The sequence below is a fragment of the Arachis stenosperma genome, chromosome 2 (genome assembly GCF_014773155.1).
Source record: "Arachis stenosperma cultivar V10309 chromosome 2, arast.V10309.gnm1.PFL2, whole genome shotgun sequence".
Classification (NCBI taxonomy): Eukaryota; Viridiplantae; Streptophyta; class Magnoliopsida; order Fabales; family Fabaceae; genus Arachis; species Arachis stenosperma.
In genome coordinates, this window is record NC_080378.1 from 11,152,216 (window position 1) to 11,174,088 (window position 21,873).

The following is a 21,873-nucleotide window of genomic DNA, read 5'->3' on the forward strand; positions in this document are numbered from 1 at the left end:
AAGTCAGATCGCCCATCCTTAAGCGTCTATCATCTTTTTATGGATGATTTCCTTGGACCACAAGAGGTTTTGACCCCACAACGTTTTTTATCCTTAGCCCTGTGAATATTTTGAAACGAATCACAGGACTATGACTAATTACACACGTAAAGTTGGCCTTATTGACAACATTATATATCTTTTTAAAAATTTAATAAATCTTTAATATTTATTATAAAAATATTAGATATCATTAAAATTTTTATTCCATAATAAAAATTATATATATACAATTTATTTAAAAAATTTATAATTCGTAATAATATTATGGATAAAAATACTAATTTAAGGTTTAAAATTTTTGAGAAACTAATTTTATTCACAAAATAGTACTCATGTAATTAATTAGCGATACTCAAAATAACAAACAAAATAAAAATAAAACCTAAAACCACAGGTCTTAGACATGTAATTCCTGATCCAAAAGTCATAATAATAATAATAATAATTTTAATGCAAACTATGTTGTAATTTAATTAATTTTTATCCACAGTTTTATCTTTTATCTTCAAATACCGATCGATGACGTTACATTATACAGAAAAAGAAAATGAAAGACTAATAATGTGATTTTCAATGAGCATACTTTTGAGAGAAAAAAAAAAACCTTTCTAGTAGAGATTTTTCAATTAAATTGCTTATTATAATAGCTTCCAAGATAACCTTTTTGAAAAGATGTCAATTGCTTTTCATTTCACATTTCATACACGTTTCTTGTTACACAGGCATGCATGTAGAGGAGAAAGAAGATGTAGCCATGTAGGGCAACAAAGCTAAGAACAAGGATAAAATAACAGCATGGCTAATCCAATTCCTATACCTGATTTCTTGCAACAACGTGCCTTTGACTTCGCAGTTGAGAAACTCACAAATGTGTGGAAGAAGCATGTAAGGAATCGGGTGGACTACACATTGAACTGCCATAAGAAAGTTAAGAAGCTAGGAAATGCTGTGGATGAGCTCAAGGAGGATGGAAAAAAGGTCCATGATAAAGCCGAAGAGGACGAAGGGCTTTACGGGAGAGAAGTATATCATGTTAAAGCATGGCTGCGTCAAGTAGATGAAATAATCTCTGAATATGGCAAGTTGAAAGATGAACACAGTAACCACGTTCTCATAAATTTGAAGAAAAGGTATCTCTGTAGCAAGAGGGCAGAAGAAATCAAAGAGTTAGTCATGGAGCTACAAAAAGAAAAGCTGGATAATATATCTTACTGGCAGCAGCAGCAGCAACAACAACAACAATGGAATTATGTGAGTAGCAGTTATATTTCAAATATAGAGTTGTATGTATCATAATTAATACTCATATTGAATTTGTACTTGTGCATCATATGTAGATGGAATTTAAGTCGAGAAGGACTACAATGAAAAAGATTATGGCATCGCTAGAAGACTCGAATTCAAGATTGGTTGGTGTTTATGGGCCAGCTGGTATTGGGAAGACCACTCTGGTGATAAAGGCTGCCAAACAAGCTCAGGAAGACAAGTTGTTCGATATGGTGATCATGGTGAACGTGACAAAACGTCCTGATACAAAGAAGATTCAAGGCCAAATTGCTGAGATGCTAGGAATGAAGTTGGAAGATGAAAGTGAGGAAGCAAGAGCAACTAGCATACAAGAGAGGCTGAAGAATGAGAAGGATAACATCCTTATAATCCTGGATGATATGTATGCCAAACTGGATCTGAATGCTTTGGGAATCCCACTACAAACAAAAGAAGAATCTTCTGCCATTGTGGTTCACAGCCAAAATCCTGAATTGGAGGATAATAAGCAACCTGGGAAACCTGCTACTGATGATGATAAGAAGATGATGAAAGCAAAAACCTCCTTCGTCGATGGCTCTAGCAAGTTAAAAGAGCACAACAGGGGGTACAAGATTTTATTGATTTCTGAGCTGAGACAGGTATTAACTGAAATGGATGTGAAAGCAGCCTCTATTTTTTCTATAAATGTCTTAAATGTCATGGAGGCAGAGAAATTGTTCAAGAGCATGGTTGGAGTAGGCGCCAATGATTCTGAACTTGAAACATTGGCAACTGAAATAGCCAAGAAGTGTAACGGTTTGCCTATGTCAATAGTTACAACTGCAAGGGCATTGAAAAATCAGCCAAACCCCTTGGTTTGGAAGGATACCCTTGTAACACTTGAAAAGCTTGCGGTGGAAAATCCAAATGCAGCACCTGAATATTCAACAAAGTTGAGTTATGGGCTTCTAGAAAATGAGGAGCTCAAGCTTACATTCTTGCTTTGTGCCCGTATGGATTATGACGCATTGGTTGCGGATTTGGTGAGATATTGCATCGGTTTGGGTTTTCTTCAAGGCGTCTACTCAGTTTGGGAAGCCAGAGACAGAGTACAAATGCTACTTGTCAAGCTAAAAGACTCAGGTTTGTTGTCTAACAGTTATTCAAGTGACCGTTTCACAATGCAAAATATTGTTCGCAACACAGCTTTGTCAATATCTTCTACAGAAAGGCACACATTCATGATGACTGAAGGAAAACTAAATAAATGGCCAGGCATGGATGAACTTGAAAGCTGCAATGTTATTTCCTTAAAAAGATGTGATTTCATTGGGAGATTTCCCGAGAGCATAAAATGTCCTAAACTTAGCATCTTTCATATTGAAAATAATGACCCATCTTTAAAAATATCAGACAGTTTCTTTCAAGAAATGAAAGAACTTAGTGTGTTGATTTTGACTGGTGTCAATCTTTCATCATTGCCTTCATCAATTAAATGCCTCACAAAACTTAGGATGCTTTGTTTGGAGCAATGCATTCTAGATGAGAAATTAGAGATCATAGGAGAGTTGAAAAATTTAAGAATTCTTAGCTTTTCAGGATCTGATGTCAAAAGTTTGCCTCGTGAACTAAGCCATTTATCTAATCTACAAATCTTTGACATAAGTAACTGTTACAAGCTTAGAGTGATTCCACATGATGTAATGTCAAATTTGACTAGATTAGAAGAGTTGTATATGAGAAACATTCCCTTTCAAAGCGAGGTTGATGATGGCAAGCAGAGTGAAAATGCTAGTCTATCTGTGTTAGGAAATCTGAACCAATTAACAAATCTAGACCTACAAATTCCAAATGCTTCTTCTTTGCCCAATAATTTCTTCTTTGACAAGCTGTATAGCTACAAGATTATCATTGGGTCTTCAAACAGAGGATATTCAGATCCTGATTTCCAGATTCCAAAGAAGTATGAATTGTCCAGATGCTTGGCAGTATATCAAGAGGATGGCAGCTTTGATGTTCATTCCCATGATGCAATCAAAATGCTGTTTGAAAGAGTGGAAATTTTGTTGCTGGAAAAGTTCAACAGTGTCCAGGATGTTTTTTATGAACTGAATTTGAAAGGATTTCCATCTCTTAAGCATTTATCCATTGCAAGAAATCATAGTATTCAATGTCTCATCAATCCAAAGAAAAGGGGGTATCCTGAGAGGATTTTTCCTAAATTGGAGTCATTGCATCTCTACAAGCTCAAGAAAATGGATCAAATATGCTGCTGTCAATCACTCTTAAAAGATTCATTTGCTGAGTTGAAAATTATTAAGATCAGGCTCTGCGGTCGGATGAAAAATGTTTTCTTATTTTCTATGGTCCAACAACTAGCTTCTCTTGAAACAATTGATATTTCTGAATGCTACTCTTTGGAGAAGATTGTTGACATGGAAACATATATTGAAAAAAAGCCTCTTCCTAAGTTCTCTAAACTACGTTCTTTGACACTACAATCTTTATCCAAGTTTACTGGGTTCGATCCTATTGCATCAGATGGAAATACCATATCACTGTTCCATCACAAGGTATGTTCATAACTTCTTTCTAGATTTGATTATCTAGTGCACTTTGACTTTTTTGTCTCCAAGGGAGGAAAATAATTTAAGAAAATTGAATTCAATTTCTTTAATAGTTAACTTTTTATATTGCTTGACAGATTGAAGTTCCGAAGCTAGAGAGAATGGAGTTGTCTGTACTCCAAATCAACCACATATGGAGGGACCAAACATGGAATAATAAAAACCAAAGCATTTCTCCCTTTCAAAATTTAATACACTTGGACGTGAATGACTGTTGGAATTTAGAATGCTTATGGTCATTTTCTATCGCCAGACATTTGGAGAATCTTCAGAGCCTTTCTATCAGTGAATGTAAGATGAGATACATCTTTCCTCAAGTTCAAAGTGGAGAGACTAAAATGAACAATAAGGTACGTAATTTGCTAACAATATGTTACATTTGTCTTATTAATTAGTTCTTGGTGAAAATTTTTTTTAAGTGCCAACATTGCGTGCCAGTTTAGATTGGTTTTTTTGAGGGAAAAAAATATTTTTTAAAAAAATAAAATATTTTTATTCAATTTAAAACTTATTTTAAATACGCCTTTAAAAAAAGTATTTTTATTAAAAAAAAACTAATAATACCTTATTTTTAAAAGAATAAAAACAAAAGATGTTTTTAATATTTGAAAATTGTTTTTAAAAAATCAATCTAAATGTAAAATTATTTTTGTCGGTTAAAAAAAAATATTCCTTTTAAAACAAATTTAAAAAAATATTTTTTTTTAAAAGTCAATTCAAACCAACTCGCTACTTTTAGAGCAAATTATAGTTTGCTTTTAATCTATTTATTAATTACCATGTAATCTATCCCTCTAAACATGTTACTTTTTTATTGGTTGATTTTTTAATTTGGTTATTAACTACGCTGCAGATTTGAATAACCAAATTTGAACAAAGCTAATGTTTCATTTTAACCATGCTAGGGTCAGACTATAATTCACTTATTCTTTAAATTTGTATCTTTGTATTAAATTTGAAAAATATTAGTCCATGCTAGCCTAAATTTTAAAACTTTTTCTCTTCGATGTTATTTAATTTAAAAGAAAAGACAGAAAAAAAAAAACACACTGATGAATAAAAGAATATCACACCACTAATCATAAAAGTCAGATTTAATTTAAGGGAGTGTATGCATGTTAATTTCAATCTTCCGTGGAGTTAAAGATTATATTTGGTGATTTTTGTAGTTTTCATAGCCGGTCCCAAGCCCGGATAAAAGAGGAGGGTTGTATTAGGTCTTCGGCAACTAACATAAAATTTTAGCCGAACCCCAATGACATGAATCAAAGACATTATTGCGCTAAAGCTAGGTTGTTGCCCGGAAGCAACGCGCCGTATGGCTCGAGTAGGTGTCAAAGCAAGAGCCGCTGCATCGGTGCCTGGATGTAGTGTTAAATGAGCAAGGGTTCTCGCGTTTTCGTGAACGGACGAGGGTAAATAAGCTAGTTCACAAAGTAAAAGGTAAAGGTCGAAGCAACAGAAGGTTGAGATTTGGGAACATAGGCACTCTAACAGGAAAGTCCATGGAGGTGGTGGACACCATGACAAGGAGGAAGATTAACATTATGTGCCTACAAGAAACGAAATGAGTTGGTGCAAAGGCTAGGGAGTTGGATACTTCTGGTTTCAAACTTTGGTATACAGGAAAAGTGAGGAATAGGAATGTGGTTGGAATAATTGTGGATAAGCAGTGGAAGAAGGACGTAGTGGATGTCAAGAGGGTGGGAGATCGGATCATCTCTATCAAACTTGTGGTGGAGGGAGGTGCTTTCCATGTGATTAGCGCCTATGCACCGCAAGTGGGTTCAGACGAACAACACAAGATAAGGTTTTGGGAGGATCTAGAGAGTTTGGTTCAAGGCATACCTTTGGGAGATAAGATTTTCTTAGGAGGAGATTTAAATGGCCATGTTGAGAGAGAAGCGATTGGATATGGGAGTATTCACGGAGGCCATGGTTTCGGGGTGATCAATGCCGAGGGTAAAACTATTTTGGACTTTTCCTCAACCTTTGATCTTCTCGCAAATACATGTTTTAAAAAGAGAGACGAACATCTTATAACCTATAAGAGTGGTATGACAAGCTCTCAAATCGATTTCTTCTTGTTGAGGAGAGTCGACCAGAAATTTTGCATTAATTGTAAAATTATCCCGGGAGAGAGTTTGACAACACAACATAGGGTGCTCGTCATGGATTTTCGCGTTGAGCAAAAGTTGAGGAAAAGACATCATACGAAGAACCCAAGGATGAGGTGGTGGCGGATGAAAAGTGAGGAACAAAGAAGCTTCCTAAGACGGGTAGGAGAAGAGGCAAAGTGGGATGGGAATGGAAGCGCGGAAGAGATGTGGAGGGAGATGGCAGAAGTTATTAGAAGAACAGCAAAAGAAAGTTTTGGTGAATCTAAAGGAATAGGACCAAGAGACAAGGAGTCCTGGTGGTGGAATGCGAGTATACAAGAAAAGATAAAGATAAAAAGGGAATGCTTTAAAGAGTGGTCTTTATGCCGCAATGCAGATAACTGGGAAAAATATAAGGCGGCTAAGAAAGAGACAAAAGTGGCTGTAAGTGAAGCAAGAACGAGAGCATATGAGGGTCTCTACCAGTCTTTGGGCACGAAAGAAGGAGAAAAAGGTATATATAGAATCGCAAAGAGCCGGGAAAGAAGAACGAGAGATTTAGATCAGGTTAAGTGCATAAAGGATAAGGATGGAGAGGTGTTGGCTCAAGAGGAGAAGATTAATGAAAGGTGGAAGAGCTACTTCTACGAGTTATTTAATGAGGGACAGAAGACTCTTCCGAGCCTTGGTCGATTATGCACAAGGGAAGAAGATCAAAACTCTGACTACTATCGAAGGATTCGAAACTTCGAGGTAAAAGAGGCTCTAAAGCAGATGAAAAATGGCAGGGCAGTAGGACCTGATAATATCCCGATTGAGGTTTGGAAGGGTCTTGGAGAAATAGGCATCAACTGGTTAACCAAGCTTTTTAATGAGATTTTAAGGTCAAAGAAGATGCCTGATGAGTGGAGAAAGAGCACCTTGGTACCTATCTACAAGAATAAGGGGGATATACAAAGTTGCGAAAACTATAGAGGGATTAAGCTTATGAGTCATACTATGAAGTTATGGGAAAGGGTGATAGAACAGAGGTTGAGAAAAGAGACACAAGTAACAGAGAACCAATTTGGATTTATGCCAGGCAGATCTACCACTGAAGCGATATACCTATTAAGAAGGATGATGGAGAGGTATCGTAGTAATAAAAGGGATCTACATATGGTATTTATTGATTTGGAAAAAGCGTATGATATGGTACTAAGGGAGGTCTTATGGAAGGTTTTAGAAAAGAGGAGAGTAAGGATCGCATATATTCGGACAATTAAAGACATGTATGATGGGGCCACAACTAGTGTGAAGACTCAAGGTGGTGTGACAGAGGAATTCCCTATTGGTATAGGATTACACCAGGGATCATCCTTAAGTCCATACCTTTTCACATTAGTTTTGGAAGTACTCACAGAGCACATCCAAGAGCCTGTGCCATGGTGCATGCTTTTTGCCGATGATATCGTCCTTATGGGAGAGTCAAGGGAAGACCTAAATAAGAAGTTGGAGTTATGAAGACAAGCTTTAGAAGTGTATGGTCTGCGCATAAGCCGTAGCAAGACGGAATATATGGAATGTAAGTTCAGTCTGAGAAGGGAAAACTCCAATATAGAGGTGAAGATTGGAGAAAACATCCTACGAAAAGTTAAAAGTTTTAAGTATCTTGGGTGCATCATACAGGATAATGGAGAGATTGAACAGGATGTAAATCATAGGATCCAAGCAGGTTGGTCAAAATGGCGGAGTGCATCTGGTTTTATATGCGACAAAAAAGTGCCTTTAAAACTTAAAGGTAAATTCTATCGCACCGCTATAAGACCAGCTATGCTGTATGGTACGGAGTGTTAGGCGGCTAAAGGGGAGCATGAACATAAGCTGAGTATGGCAGAGATGAAGATGTTGAGATGGATGAGTGGTCATACGCGATTGGATAAAATAAGGAATGAAGATATAAGGGAGAGAGTTGGTGTAGCACCCATTGTGGAAAAGATGGTTGAATCGCGTCTCAGGTGGTTTGGACATGTGAGAAGAAGACCGATAGAACATCCAGTCAGGAGGGTGGATGAGATGGAAGATGGACAAAGGGCGAAAGGCAGATGAAGACCTAAGAAGACCATCCATGAGGGGGTCAAAAGAGATCTACATGTAAACGGTCTCTCTGTAGACATGATACATGACAGAGCACAATGGCGTCGTTTGATTCATGTAGTCGACCCCACTTAGTGGGACAAGGCTTTGTTTGTTGTTTGTTGTTGTATTAATATTTTAAAAAATCAAATGCAATTTTAGTACTTTAGCTTTACAAAATTTTAAAATTTGAATGATATAAAAATAAAAAAGTTGGATCATATAAAATAAAAAATTTTAAAATTTATATTTCGCAATTGATCATCCTCCTATTTTACTCTGGCATCTGCCTCTGTGTCTTCCTCCTCTCTCGACAGCCCTGCGTTTGTCTCCGTCATCGCTTCTGAACTCCTCTACCGCCTCCTCTCTGTCTCTTTATCGGCCTTGGTTGATATTTTTTTGAAAGTAAAAAAAATTAGTTGCTCTTGTTGTGGGTGAGAGGTGAGTAGTGATGGAAATTTAAGTGGGGTGAGCTATATGACCGGATCAACAATTACCAGTTCAGTTCTAATAACTATCGTTGGATTACCTATTGCAGATCATTATTCTCGAGTAGAAAGGCTCACATAATCAAATATTTATTCCTGAAAAATATTTTTAGAAAAACGGTGTGAGTTTTGCAACTCAGTGACTAGATAATACATCTATAATCCACATGAGACCACATAAACATTATTATCAAAGTAATATTAATTAGAAAATAGTAATTGATAATAATAAGTGAATCAATAAGGGAGTTCTCATACAGAAGTCAAATCAAAATTCCACACTTGGACGGCTCCACCTCTATGGGTAGCCCTTTCCTCTTGTGTGTGCTAACAGAATAACAGATCTAACGTGTGGCCTACACGTTAGGCTAGCGACACCCTGCTAACTGGAGTCTGAGTTAGATGCATCTAAGTTAACGTCATAACCGTCGTTAACTACGGTTTTCTAATACGAGCCTCCCAAACCAATTCAAAACATATAATTTTGAATATAACAAATTCTTCAGTCTTTCAAACATGAGGTATCAAATCAAATCAAATAATGTTTTCTCATCCAAATCATATTCAATCATATTTCCTCAATTTTAAGGCATTTCAAACATATTTCACAATCTCAAAATAAGTGAGTACCAACAAAACTTCAATGATTCAAAAATACATGTTCAAGTAAAATGAAATAATTTAAAATACTATAAAACTTCTTCAAACGTACATATAGTTTCATAAAAATATATAGTCTCATGTGCATATTAAAATGAGTTTAATAAGGATAAATATTTAGTTCTAATAAATCGATTATTAAAATCAAATTCAAATCCTTACTTGGTAACTTGTAATTATAGTCATAAATTCAAATAGCATGTATCAAAATAATTATAGATATAAAGCCAAATAATTATAAATGTAAAATCTACTCACAATTTGGCCCTAAAGGACCGAAAATATCGAACCCGAAGTGCCAAATTTAGCGTGAGGAGGATTGACGTATAATGGAACAAATGAGCGCAGAATTTAGACCGGGCAGCAACAAGATGGAGCTGATGATAGTTCTGGGAATCCAAAAAAGAGCAAAACTAAAATCGAATTAAAACAAAGACAAGGCAGATTAAATGGTGGTAGGATAGGACATGAAAACTAGAGCAGAATCAGGGAAAACAAGGTTGGACCGGAATAATGGCAGGAATGGTTCAGCTCTAGCGGCCCCAATAGCTCCGGCAGCAAGGACGATGGCTTGGTTCAAGTTCACGCAAACGGCGACGGCGGCGGTAACAGTGGCAATGGCAGACGGTTCCTCCTCCTTCGCGTTTCTCTCTCTCCGCGAACTCCTCTCTCTTCGAAGCCCGAAATCTACAACTGCGACGACGGCGAGGACTCAGCTCAATGAGCGATGACGAAGACGAAGCCTTCCTCCTCTTTTCTATCACGCATTTCTTTTTCCTTGGCATCTCTCTCTCTTCCACTTGATTTCCCTCTCTCTCCTCCGTTCTGTTTTTCGACGGCGACGGTGGCTCCCAATTCCTTCGACGCTGTCTCTCTCCTCCCTCCTCTCTTCTTCTTCTTCTTCTTAACGTGTTCCCTCTTTCTCTTTTCTTTTCTTCTCTGAGTGTGGGTGAGAGAATAAGTGTGTGTGGGGGGAGGGGGGAGGGGGAGGGGGTTGAGAGTTATTGAGGAGTGAGGTATGTGAGAAACGATGGTGTGTGGTTAGGGTTAGAGAAAGTGAAAAAATATCTAGGAGTGGACCCCACCTTATTCATTTATTTACTTATTTATGTAGTTATTACATAAAATTAGTCCAAATTTATTTTATTTAATATTTATTAATTATTTCAATAATTAATAAATAATCAATAAAACAAATTTTAACTTTTTTTATCCTCCTAAATTACTAATTACTTATTTACATTCATATATCCATATAACACATTAATTTCTACACCCTTCGTTCAATCACCCATTTAGCTACAGCTTGATAGGATTTTTGAAAGGAAAAAAGAATTTCAAATGAGTTGTTTGCACTTTGAATACAGTAAATGTATTTAGCATAATTGTTAATTCAATTAGCTTGCTATTGTGAACCAAAAGCAGGATGCAATTTTTCCAAATTTGAAGACGGTCAAACTGAGTAGCATGAAGAGTTTGTGTCAAATATGGAATTCTGAAGCTCATGAAAATTCTTTTGGCAAACTACACACTCTGATCATTGAGAAATGTGATGAATTGGTCCATGTGATTCCTCATAATATGGTTGGAAGATTATCAAATTTAAGTTGCTTGAGGGTTACGAACTGCGAGTCAATCAAAGTTATATTTGAAGAAGCTGATGATGATAATAGAAAACAAGATGTTATGCATAACTTCAAGTTGCAAGATATTCATTTAGAAACACTCCCGAAACTGGAGAATGTATTCAAATGGAAGAAAGAAGTAAAATGGAGTGATCTGAAATTGCAAAAGATATGGGTGCATGATTGTGGAAGGTTAGAAAACATATTTTCAGTTTCTGTAGTCAAGACTACTGAAATAAATATGGAAAGCCTTGAAAGCCTTGTGGTATCAAATTGCTCTCAACTCAGAGAAATAGTGGACAACAAGGGAGAAGATGTTGTCATCGACAAAAGTGGTCCTGTTAAATTCAACTTGCCTAAATTGAGGAAAATAGTAGGCAAGAAGGGAGAAGATGATGTTATCGACAAAAGTGGTCCTGTTAAATTCAACATGTCTAAATTGACTAGTATCAAGCTTTCGAAACTATCAAAAATCAAGAGTTTTTATTCATGGGGAGCTTATGAATTAAGTTGTCCAGCATTGAATGACCTATCTATTCAACGTTGTGACTTGTTGGAACCATTTGAAGAAATCTCATCGCATGCAAAAATAAAGAATGTTCTTTTTCCAGAAAAGTCTAAAACTGGAGAAGTAAAAGTAAAGGAGGTAATACTAGCAAGTCTTTTAACTCTGAATAGATTCTAGCTTGCTAGTAGAAAAATGGAAGAAAATTTATGGGATAAAAAAAATTAAACAAATTAATTAAAATAGAACAGTCAATGTGGCAATGTTGTATATAAATATATTTTCACATATTTAGATTCTACTATATATAATTTATTGATTTTCATGATTTATTTGATATAGGTAATCAATAACAAGTTAAAGTCCATGCACATTGAATCACGACATGTAGTGGGGTCATCAATGGACTATGACTACAGAAGGGATAGCTTAGAAGAGCTTCAGTTGTCTGCACTGAACAATTCTGATATTATATATTCTTTCCTTCATTCCAATCCTAACCTCAAGAGCTTACGCTTGGATGATTGTGAGTTTGAAGAATTGAAGCCTGGTGAAACAAGAAGGCCCGCTATTGGGGTTGTGCCAAAGTTGAAAAGCTTGACATTAACAAACATGTATGATCTTGAGAAGATTTGCTTTGAACAAGATGCAGTTCTTCAAAAGATAGAGTCATTGGTTATAAACAATTGTTTTAATTTGCACACCATAGCACCTTCGTCTGTGTCTCTCGCTCACTTGACAATTTTAGAAGTGGTTGACTGTGGGAACTTAAAATATGTGATGTCACCATCAACTGCCAAAAGCTTGGGTCAACTCAAAATCATGAAGGTAATCAATTGTGAAGATCTAGAGGAAATTGTTTCAGAGAAAACACAAGAAGAGGACTCTGAATCTATAGAGGAAGACGAAACACAAGAAGAGAACTCTAAATCTCTAGAGGAAGACAAAACACAAGAAGGACAGGAAGAAAAAGAAAATGTAGGCACGGAGGTTCCCATCATTTTCAAACAATTGACAACTCTTGAGCTTGTGTCATTGAATAGCCTTAATAGTTTCTGCAGCTCCAAGAATTGTGCCTTTAAATTCCCATCACTGGAGAATTTTATTGTGAGTGCATGCCCCAGAATGGAAATTTTCTCTGCAAAAGAAGTGGACTGTGGGCCAAATTTGCAAAAGATATATTATGTGCGTGACAAAGAGAAAAAGAGATGGTGCTGGCACGAAGACAATATAAGATCTACAATAAAATACATATTTGACAATAAGGTAAGTCTTTTGTGAAATTTCATTTTTCTTTTGATTAGTGGTTCCTTTTCATTTCCTCATTTAATTAATAATTAAGACATATACATTTTATTTTATTTTATTCTGTAACTTATTTTATTTTATTCGAATATGAATTTGTTTGAATTATTTAGCCAAGACTTTTATAATTAACCTTTTTATTATGCAGTTCATTATTAAATGAAATATTTGAATAATGTATCAAATATACTTCAAATTTTTTTGTTCTGGTAAATTTTCGAGTTGCATTTTTCATTAGTGGTTGGTTGCGCTTATATCTCTAGCTATTTGACTTGATAATATATTAATTTATATATAGTCATGCATTTGGTTTGCATGAAATAAATTATAATTGTGATAACTAATTTTGCATTATTCACAGAAATTTTTTGAAGATATGAATGAGTTGGATTTGGATCCTGATGAAGATCTTCTAAAACCAATCTGGCTAAGTAAAGAAAGTCCCCGAAAAGATTGGTTTTCCGGTTTAAAAACTCTGACGCTATATCACTGGAATGCATCTATTGCAATTCCGTCAAATGTTCTCTGTTGTTTGAAGAGCTTACAAGAACTTAAAGTTTGGGAATGCGAGAGCATAGAAAGCATTTTTGAGATGGATGACACTAAGAGCTGGGAATCATCATTTCAACTGAAGAAGCTAAGTTTAGAGTATCTACCAAGTTTGAAGAGTGTGTGGCAACATGACAAAGGAGAAATCCTTCTAGGCTTTCAAAATCTGCAGCAGGTCACTATCGAAGATTGTCATAAACTGACAAGTGTGTTTCCTACTGTCTTGGCCAGAGATCTTAAAAAGCTCGAGGAACTCGATGTAAGCAATTGTGCTGCGTTGCAAGAAATTGTTGGAAAAGATCAAGAGGAAGCAGTGGAAGGATCACAAAAATTTGTGTTTTCTCGTTTAACCAGACTAAGACTAGCAGAGTTGCCACAACTAAGAGACTTAAACTCTGGAAGATTGAGTCTGGAGTGCCCCGAGTTAAAGCAGCTGGAGCTGTATCCGAAGCAACAACAAAAATATCCGGAGGTAATAATCAAGTGCATGGAGTATGTATATATTTCTTGTTCTCTTATATATTTTGTTTCTTATCATTTGCGTTGCCTTAATTCATTAATAGGACGGTATTTCCAAGGTGGAGAAGTTGTGGCTCGATCCAAGTCACACTTGGGCGAAGAAGTTTATGAATCAAGACGGCTTTCATCACCATTTAAATGAACTTTACCTTTGTTACAATGATGATGGAGAGAACTCTACTTCACCATTTGAGATACTTGCTGACAAGATGCTTCCCAAATTAGAGATTGTTGAAATAAAAGATAACAATTGCAAAACCATCTATATTCCCAAAGAAGCGGTTGAGAGGATGCTTCACTTGAAAGAATTGAAGTTGGAGTCACTACATGAGCTGAACTCCATTAGTGGGCTAGAGTACTTGTTAAAGCTGCGGCTATTAAAGGTTTCTTCTTGTCCAAAATGGACAACAGTATTAGTACTACATTCATACTCCAATCTGAAAGAATTGCATATATTTGCTTGTGATGGATTGGAATGTTTATTGACATCCTCAGCAGCAAAAATGCTAATACACCTTGAGGAGTTGAGAATTCAATGGTGTGACTCATTGAAAGAAATAGTGGGAAAAGAAGAAGAAAGTGGGACGGAAGACATTATTGAATTTAAGCGCCTACACAGGATAACTCTTGCTCGTTTGGGAAGCCTGGAATGCTTTTATTCAGGGAATGCCACACTGCAGTTCCCCTCTTTAATTCGACTGGACATAGAACGCTGTCCCAAGATGAAAATTTTCTCTCAAACAGAAATACATGTGAAACCACTATTTCAAGTTATTTACTCCAATGATGAAGTTGATAGATTGTTCTTGGATGATCTAAACGTAGCTGTTGCATGCCAGTGTCTACAACAGGTAAAAACTTTTGAATTTATTTTCATCAAAGTTTCTTTTTTTTTTATTTTAATTCAAGTTTTGTTTTCTTTCCAAGTCTAGCCAATAACCATTGCTTAGACGACAACGACGACCACGACAACAACAATCTATCTATCTATTTTTAATGGTGTTTACTTCGGTACGAACCAGTACAAAAAAAATATTGGATAAATTAAAACACGACACGTGGATTATGTTTTTCACGTTAATAATTAATTTTTTCTTTTTTTAAATATGTATCATATCAATAATTTTACTAAATCACCTTTATACTTTAATAAAAATAAAAATAAATTTTATTTAATTTTTACAATAAGATTTAAATATCCTTTTTGTATTGGATAAAAATAACCATAATTTTTTAATTTAATCAAAATTCAATTAACTTTAGTTTTATAATTTTAAATTTGAATCAGTTTAAAAATCAAAACTAAAATACATTTCATTATTCATATATACTAATTTATCATGAACCCTAATTTAATCTCTCCTACCCCTTCGTACTAAAAAGAAAAATATATCTAAAAAATTGTTGTTCTTCTTTGTATGCCAATCCACCCATAAAGAATAATTTCACCAAATAAAAATGCCACTTTGTACAATTCTAACATCTAAATCTTTTGTATTACAAATTATTTTAAACAAAGCACCTTTTAAATTTAACTTTAGTTTACACATATTTAATTTAATTCTACAAAATATAGCCATTTTTAATATGTATTATATACTATTATTAATTTACTATCCGTGCATTGCGCGAGTTTCATTCTAGGAACAATAATAGAACAAAGATATATAACTTTTTAAAAAAACTTATGCATATGGTTTTCTTTTTTAATCCGTAAGGCAATCTTATACGACTACATTGTGTGTTAAACAATATATGTTTTGCACTAATTTTCCATTTTCATTTTGTCTATAGAAAATTATTACTTTTCATGATGTTATCTTTCCTAGCTAAATGTTTTGTATACATATGACTTGGCGCCACTATATAAGTACATATGGCTCTTCCTATTTCTTAATGTATGTTAAATGTAAATTAATTAAAAAATTATAGCACATATAAATAAATGATAGGTTAAAAATAAAATATGTTTTCTTTGAATAATGACTTTCAAACTAATTTTAATATTTGTCTTAATAAAAGTCACTTTGTTTATATACAATATAAATTTAGTTAGAATTATTTACCACGCTCAACTAATTTAACTTAATCCTAGTTAATCTATTATATATCTATTACTTATAAATTTATCTAATGTAAAATATAAAAAAGGCCTATACAAGAGTAGTGAAATGGGTGAGGTAGGTAGGTGATGTCAAAGAAATTTATTAATAAAATAAAAATTTTAAATATAAATAAAAAGAGAAACATGAGGAAATGAGGATAGTAAGGGAAAGGTTGAGGTGTGAAATTACCAAAATAAAAGAAGGTGGTAAGTGGCATAAAAAGAAACTCTTCAACCAAATTTAAGATTTACTAATTTTTTTTGTTTAGTGAATGAATATTTGATATTTTTGTGATATGCCATTGAATAAAATTTTCCAATAAAATTTAATATTTATAAAAATATATTGTGAGAAAGATTTAGAAATAAAGAATAAAATATAATATTTTGTATATTCAATTATTTAAGAGTACTTTTATTTAATAATATAATTTTAAACGTTAGTAAGATTTAATATCAATATGCATTCCTTTTGTTTTGAAATTATCGTAAAACAAAGAGATCAGATTACATTATAGTATATAAGTGTATATACATATTCTATTGTTACTTTATTATTAATTACTTTAACTTTTTCTTTCTTTTATTTTGTTTCATACCATTTTTCATTCTGATTTTTCTATCCTAATATATAACTAAATTCTTCATTAATAAGTTCATTTAGAATTACTCAACTACTTTCTTTCTTTCTTTTACTAATTAAATGTTATTTAGTAATTTTTTTAGATTGAGTTTAGATTTCCTAATAACCTAACATCACTCTTCTATATCATATTACTCTACAATATTTTTTGATAGCATATCTCAAATATTCAACTAAAAAAAGTATTATTTTTCAATATAAAAGAAATATATAAACATTTTTAATTTGAGGTGTTGGATACCAGAATAAAAAAATAGAATAATGCAACTAAAATACTATAATTATTAACAGGTGATGTATGATGAAAATACCTTTAACAAATTTTCAATTTGGATCCATATTAATAGAAAAATATTTTAAGCATTATTAGATTATATTCATTTTTATGTTTTTTTATTTAGATAATTATTTTTATTTAAATTTTTGTTCCATAATATCTACTCTACTTACTTTTAACTTTCTAGGCTAATATATGTTTTTTATTTTTTATTTTTGTACAAGTATATTAAAATAAATATATGACGCATCTGCTTATAATCTATTTATTTCCTTTTTTCACCACTTCAAATTTTTTTCCATGATATCACTCTCATTTTTCTAAACGCCATTAAATTATCATCAGTTATATTTTTATTAATCAATAAATGCATTCATTTAGAGTAATATATAAAAAGGATGCATCGAGTATAATTTTTTAAAATCGACGAAGATAAATTTTTATATGTTTTTAACATTGCATTTGATTTATTCTATTACGAATTTACAACTATTTTTTTTATATATATGTTCGTACTGCTTTTTTATAATATAAATTAACATAAGTGGCTATAAATGTCTCTTAAAATTAGGTTAAACATGCTAAGATATTAGTACAAAATTCACCAGTTAAGAAATTGATCATATATCCTTTTATTATATATTGATATAAATTTTAGAAATAAAATGAAAATTGGCAATATATTTATTTTTCGTTAGCTGTTTTATGGTCAGGCCAAAAGAAATATAATTGGTTAAAATAATTTTGACAAAATGATCAATGTGGGTAAATATAAAATTTTAAATATCTATTTATAAAATATTTAATTTGAATATAGTGGTAAGTGACAAATAAATAATTAGAAAATGAATTATGCTAACCATATCTATTTATCTAAACCTTTATAAATAAGTGATACATAGATTTTTTTTTTATACCAATTTTAAACTATTGGCAAAGGAATTTATATGTTACCCATTAAAATTTGATAATGATCTTTCCAATTAAAAAGATCAGATTCTATTTATTATTTTTTCTGTAATTAATTATATTCACCATTATTGTTATTTTTTTTATAAAAAATTTGAAATGTTTAAAGTTCTAATTAATCTTTTTTATTATATCTATTTTCCTGACATAACAAAACTCAGAAAGATGTTGTTTTTGGACATCACCCGGCGCTGAAAGATATATGGCTTGATAAAGTGCATATCCCAGCTGAGGCCTTTTCCGCTGGTTTCAATTGGGAAAGTCTGGTGGTGGAAGGGTGTGATGAATTATTTACAACCGCAATACTACCTTCTCATTTACTTCCCTTCCTCAGTCAATTACAAGAGTTGGAGGTGCGGGGATGCAGTTCTGTTGAGGCCATATTTGAAGTCAAAGATACAACAGCAGATATTGTTATTCCTTTGAAGAAATTGACTTTGGAGAAACTTCCAAATCTGAGGCATGTTTGGAACAAGAATTCTGAAGGAAAGCTCAGTCTTCCCAAACTGGAGGAGGTTATTGTTGATGAATGTGCAAGCATAAAATCGGTGTTTCCAGAATCAGTTGGCAAAGGTAACATACAATGGTTAGAAGTGAAGAATTGTGCAGAGTTAGTTGAAATTGTCGCTGGAGATGATGTAGCCAAACAGGTTAGCATCTTCTCCACGCTATCTTCTCTGAAGCTGTGGAATTTGCCAAAGTTGGGGTCTCCATTACTACTATCGCATTTGCTACCTTTCCTTCATAAATTAGAAGAGTTAGTGATTGGAAAATGTGGTTCCTCGAAGACTATATTTGATGTGAAAGATGCGCCAACAAATGAAGAAGATACAAATATGATTACTGTTATTCCTTTGAAGAAATTGACTTTGGAGCATCTGCCAACTCTAAGCCATATTTGGAACAAGGATCCTAAAGGAAGTAGTCTCAGCTTTTCATGTCTGAAGGAAGTGGTTGTGAATGGATGTAAAAGCCTCACAAGCTTGTTCCCAGCATCATTGGCCATGTCTAACATGATAAAGATAGATGTGAAAAACTGTGAGGAATTAGTTGAAATTGTTACAAAAGATGAAGCAGACAATAAAGAAACAAATAAGGAGCTTACTATGTTTCCTAAGCTAACTTCATTGACTCTGCACAATTTGCCAAATCTTACATACATTTATGCTGGAATGGAAATTCTAAATTTGCCCAAGTTAAGAGAGTTGGATATTTCTCATTGTAAATTTGCAACAGATTCTACTGCAAAGGTACGAAAGCTCCTCCCTTAAAAATATTTGTAACTTTCTATTCTTGTTAGCTTTATATATCATCTGCTTATTTTTCCATAGAATATATAATTTTGAGGAAAGTGCATTTTATTGATCACAATAAACAGCTAATTCTTATTTTGTTTGTTAATAACTTAATATATCTCTCGCGCACCAATCCAAGTCTTTTAAATCCTTCATAATGAGCCAAATGCATGTATCTAATATTAGAAAATACGAGCAGCTTTTGCCATTTCTGATCTCTTGTATATGTGGTAATAGCTTTTGCCATTCAATTTATTTCTGCATGCTTCATTTATTTCATTTTAATTGGAATACTGTACGCATGTTTTAGCAATTCAAACATAGAGAAGGTAAATTATGTTCACATGTCATGATGGCCATGTGTTGTCCTTCTTATTAACTTTGAATCCGATGGAGCAGGTTGTTACCCCTCACTTAGACCGACTGTCAACAGACATGGAAGGTGCGATGATGCTTGACAAAGGACTGCTTCATTTGGACCCCCAAAACATAAAATATCTGAGCTTGCAGAACTTTAATGATATTGATGAGTCATATGCATCTCCCTTTGATCTTTTTTCAAAGGTGCCACCGTCCAATATTCAAATGCTTGTGGTGGCCGACAGTGCTTTCAAAGAGATATTCCCCTCAAAAATGCCTGAGATTATTCATTCACAGCTGCTTGTTCGAGCATTGGAACTGAGGAATCTGCACATGCTTGAATCCATTGGGTTAGAGCACACCTGGGTGGCCTCCTCTAATCTCACATGGCTCAAAGTTGAGGGTTGTGCATCTTTGAAGTATTTGTTCACTTCTTCAGCCGCCAAATGTCTTGTTCAACTTGAACAGTTGCACATATCCAACTGTGAAGCACTCGAAAGTTTAATGCTGGATGATGATCATGATGTCCTCATATTCAAAAAGCTTAAGAAACTGTCTCTTAGCCAGATACCAAAACTTGAGAGCTTCTACAAAGGAAACTCAACTTTGAATTTTCCATCTCTGGATGAAGTCGAGGTTACTGAATGCAACAGATTGGAGTATATGTTCACATTCTCAACTGCCAAAAGCTTGCAAAAATTGTATCAGATGGTGATTTCCAAATGTGAGTCATTGGAAACAGTAGTTTTGGCAACACAAAAAGGGGACAAATCACAAGAAGATCTCACATTCTCAGACTTCACATATCTGACTCTTAGTGAATTGCCAAAACTTGAAAGTCTTTTCACCGAAAACTCATCAACTTTGAATTTTCCATCTCTGAAGGATGTCGAGGTTACTAAATGCAACAGATTAGAATACATGTTCACATTCTCAACTGCCAAAAGCTTGCATAAATTGGGGAAAATGAAGATTTCCAAATGTGAGTCATTGAAAACAGTAGTATTAGCAGAGGCAGACGAGCCACGTGAGCTCACATTCTCAGACCTCTGGAATCTGTCTCTAAGCGAATCCCCGAAACTTGGAAGCTTTTTCACGGGAAAGTCAACTCTGAAATTCCAAGCATACTTGTACATTGAGATCAGTCAATGCAAGATCATGAAAACTTTCTCACACGGTGACGTGGAAGCACCTAAATTATGGAAGGTGGAGATAGATGGAGTTCGTTGCTCGAAAGATAATCTAAATGCTGCAGTCAGTCAACAATTTGAGAAACGATCCACGCAGCATTGATGAATTAATTAGTACAATTATAATTTAACATGTAAGTTAGTTCCTCTATCTGCTAAATTTGCATCATCTTTTACTTTTCATGTTACGCAATGCACCAAAACAATGGAAAAAGTTTTTGTTTGGAATGTCATTTGATTTGCTCCCTCCATATTCGATTATATAAATTTTGATATTGCTCATTTTATTATCCAATTCTTGTCCTTTGTGAGAATTTAATAAATTAAAGAATGGTATAGTAAATGTAACTTGAGTTAACTAGCTCTTGTATATAAATTCTTGCAGAAAATTTGTTGCTTGCTAAGGGAAGCTTATTTTCAATGCATTTGTTACCACTTACCAGTTAGCCTTGCAAAACTAGTAGTCTAATCAAGGAGCAATGGACAAATAAATAAGGATGGTTGGTAAGTTTTTTATTTTATTTTGAGAAAATAAATAAAATGATGCAGTTACATATTTCTTTTTGCTACAGAAAAGTTTTACTCTAATAAGTTTGGGTAACATGGTAACAATCATTCAACTCAAATTTTGAAGAGTTTGTTTTTTTCAACCTATAATTTTTTTAACTTCAACCAATATCTAACACAATTGTTTTATGAACTTTTATTTTTAAGGTTCTATGGGACACCAATTGCAGCAATTAAGAGGATATAAGTGGATCCCATCATGGCAACAAATATTTATTTCTGTTTGAGTAGTGTGGTGTGCATGATATGAATAAGTTCCCTGTATCATCACTATGCAGGAAGAAGTGTGTGATTGCCTTTTAAGTGGCATAGCTATAAACTAAGTGTGTTCTATCAATAAAATTATATCTTGTATTTCATACTAGATATAAGGCGTGTATGCTTTGTAATTTATTGAGAAAACTAGTTTATTTTTATGTATGATAGTGAACTGTGGCTATGTCTAAAATGAGCACAACAATTATGTGTTTATTGGATATGCCATACTTATATAGACCATTAATTTTATTAAATAAAAATCGAAGGCTAATATGAAAGAAGAGCATTGATAAACTGTAATAAATACAGAATATCCTAATACATAAATAAATGTTTCAAATGACAATACTTTAATACACAATACTTTAAATGACAGCAAAATTTTTTATTCTTAAATAATTAAATAAAAAACATATAAATACAAAAAT

General features: G+C 33.6%; 1 protein-coding gene across 2 annotated transcripts; it reads left to right on the top strand.

Moving 5' to 3' along the window:
* Positions 1-773: 773 nt before the first annotated feature.
* On the top strand, positions 774-21,609 carry LOC130957496 (uncharacterized). Of its 2 annotated transcripts, XM_057884353.1 has the most exons (12): positions 774-1,293; positions 1,380-2,433; positions 2,518-3,863; positions 3,995-4,267; positions 10,705-11,550; positions 11,752-12,675; positions 13,076-13,735; positions 13,827-14,633; positions 17,937-19,025; positions 19,470-20,754; positions 21,006-21,124; positions 21,335-21,609. In XM_057884353.1, the coding sequence occupies exons 1-10, from the start codon at positions 838-840 to the stop codon at positions 20,721-20,723; spliced, it is 8,709 nt and encodes a 2,902-aa protein (XP_057740336.1). In that variant the 5' UTR covers positions 774-837; the 3' UTR covers positions 20,724-20,754; positions 21,006-21,124; positions 21,335-21,609. The 2 variants fall into 2 exon arrangements, with proteins under 2 accessions (XP_057740336.1, XP_057740341.1); XM_057884358.1 differs by lacking the exons at positions 10,705-11,550; positions 11,752-12,675 and having other exon boundaries at positions 1,380-3,863.
* The last annotated feature ends 264 nt before the right edge of the window (positions 21,610-21,873 follow it).

Excerpts from the sequence above, each read along its gene's own strand:
- LOC130957496 (XM_057884353.1), top strand. The coding sequence starts at position 838 with ATGGCTAATCCAATTCCTATACCTGATTTCTTGCAACAACGTGCCTTT. Across the intron at positions 1,294-1,379 it reads AACAACAACAATGGAATTAT|ATGGAATTTAAGTCGAGAAG; the intron begins GTGAGTAGCAGT and ends CATCATATGTAG. Across the intron at positions 2,434-2,517 it reads TGTCAAGCTAAAAGACTCAG|AAAGGCACACATTCATGATG; the intron begins GTTTGTTGTCTA and ends TATCTTCTACAG.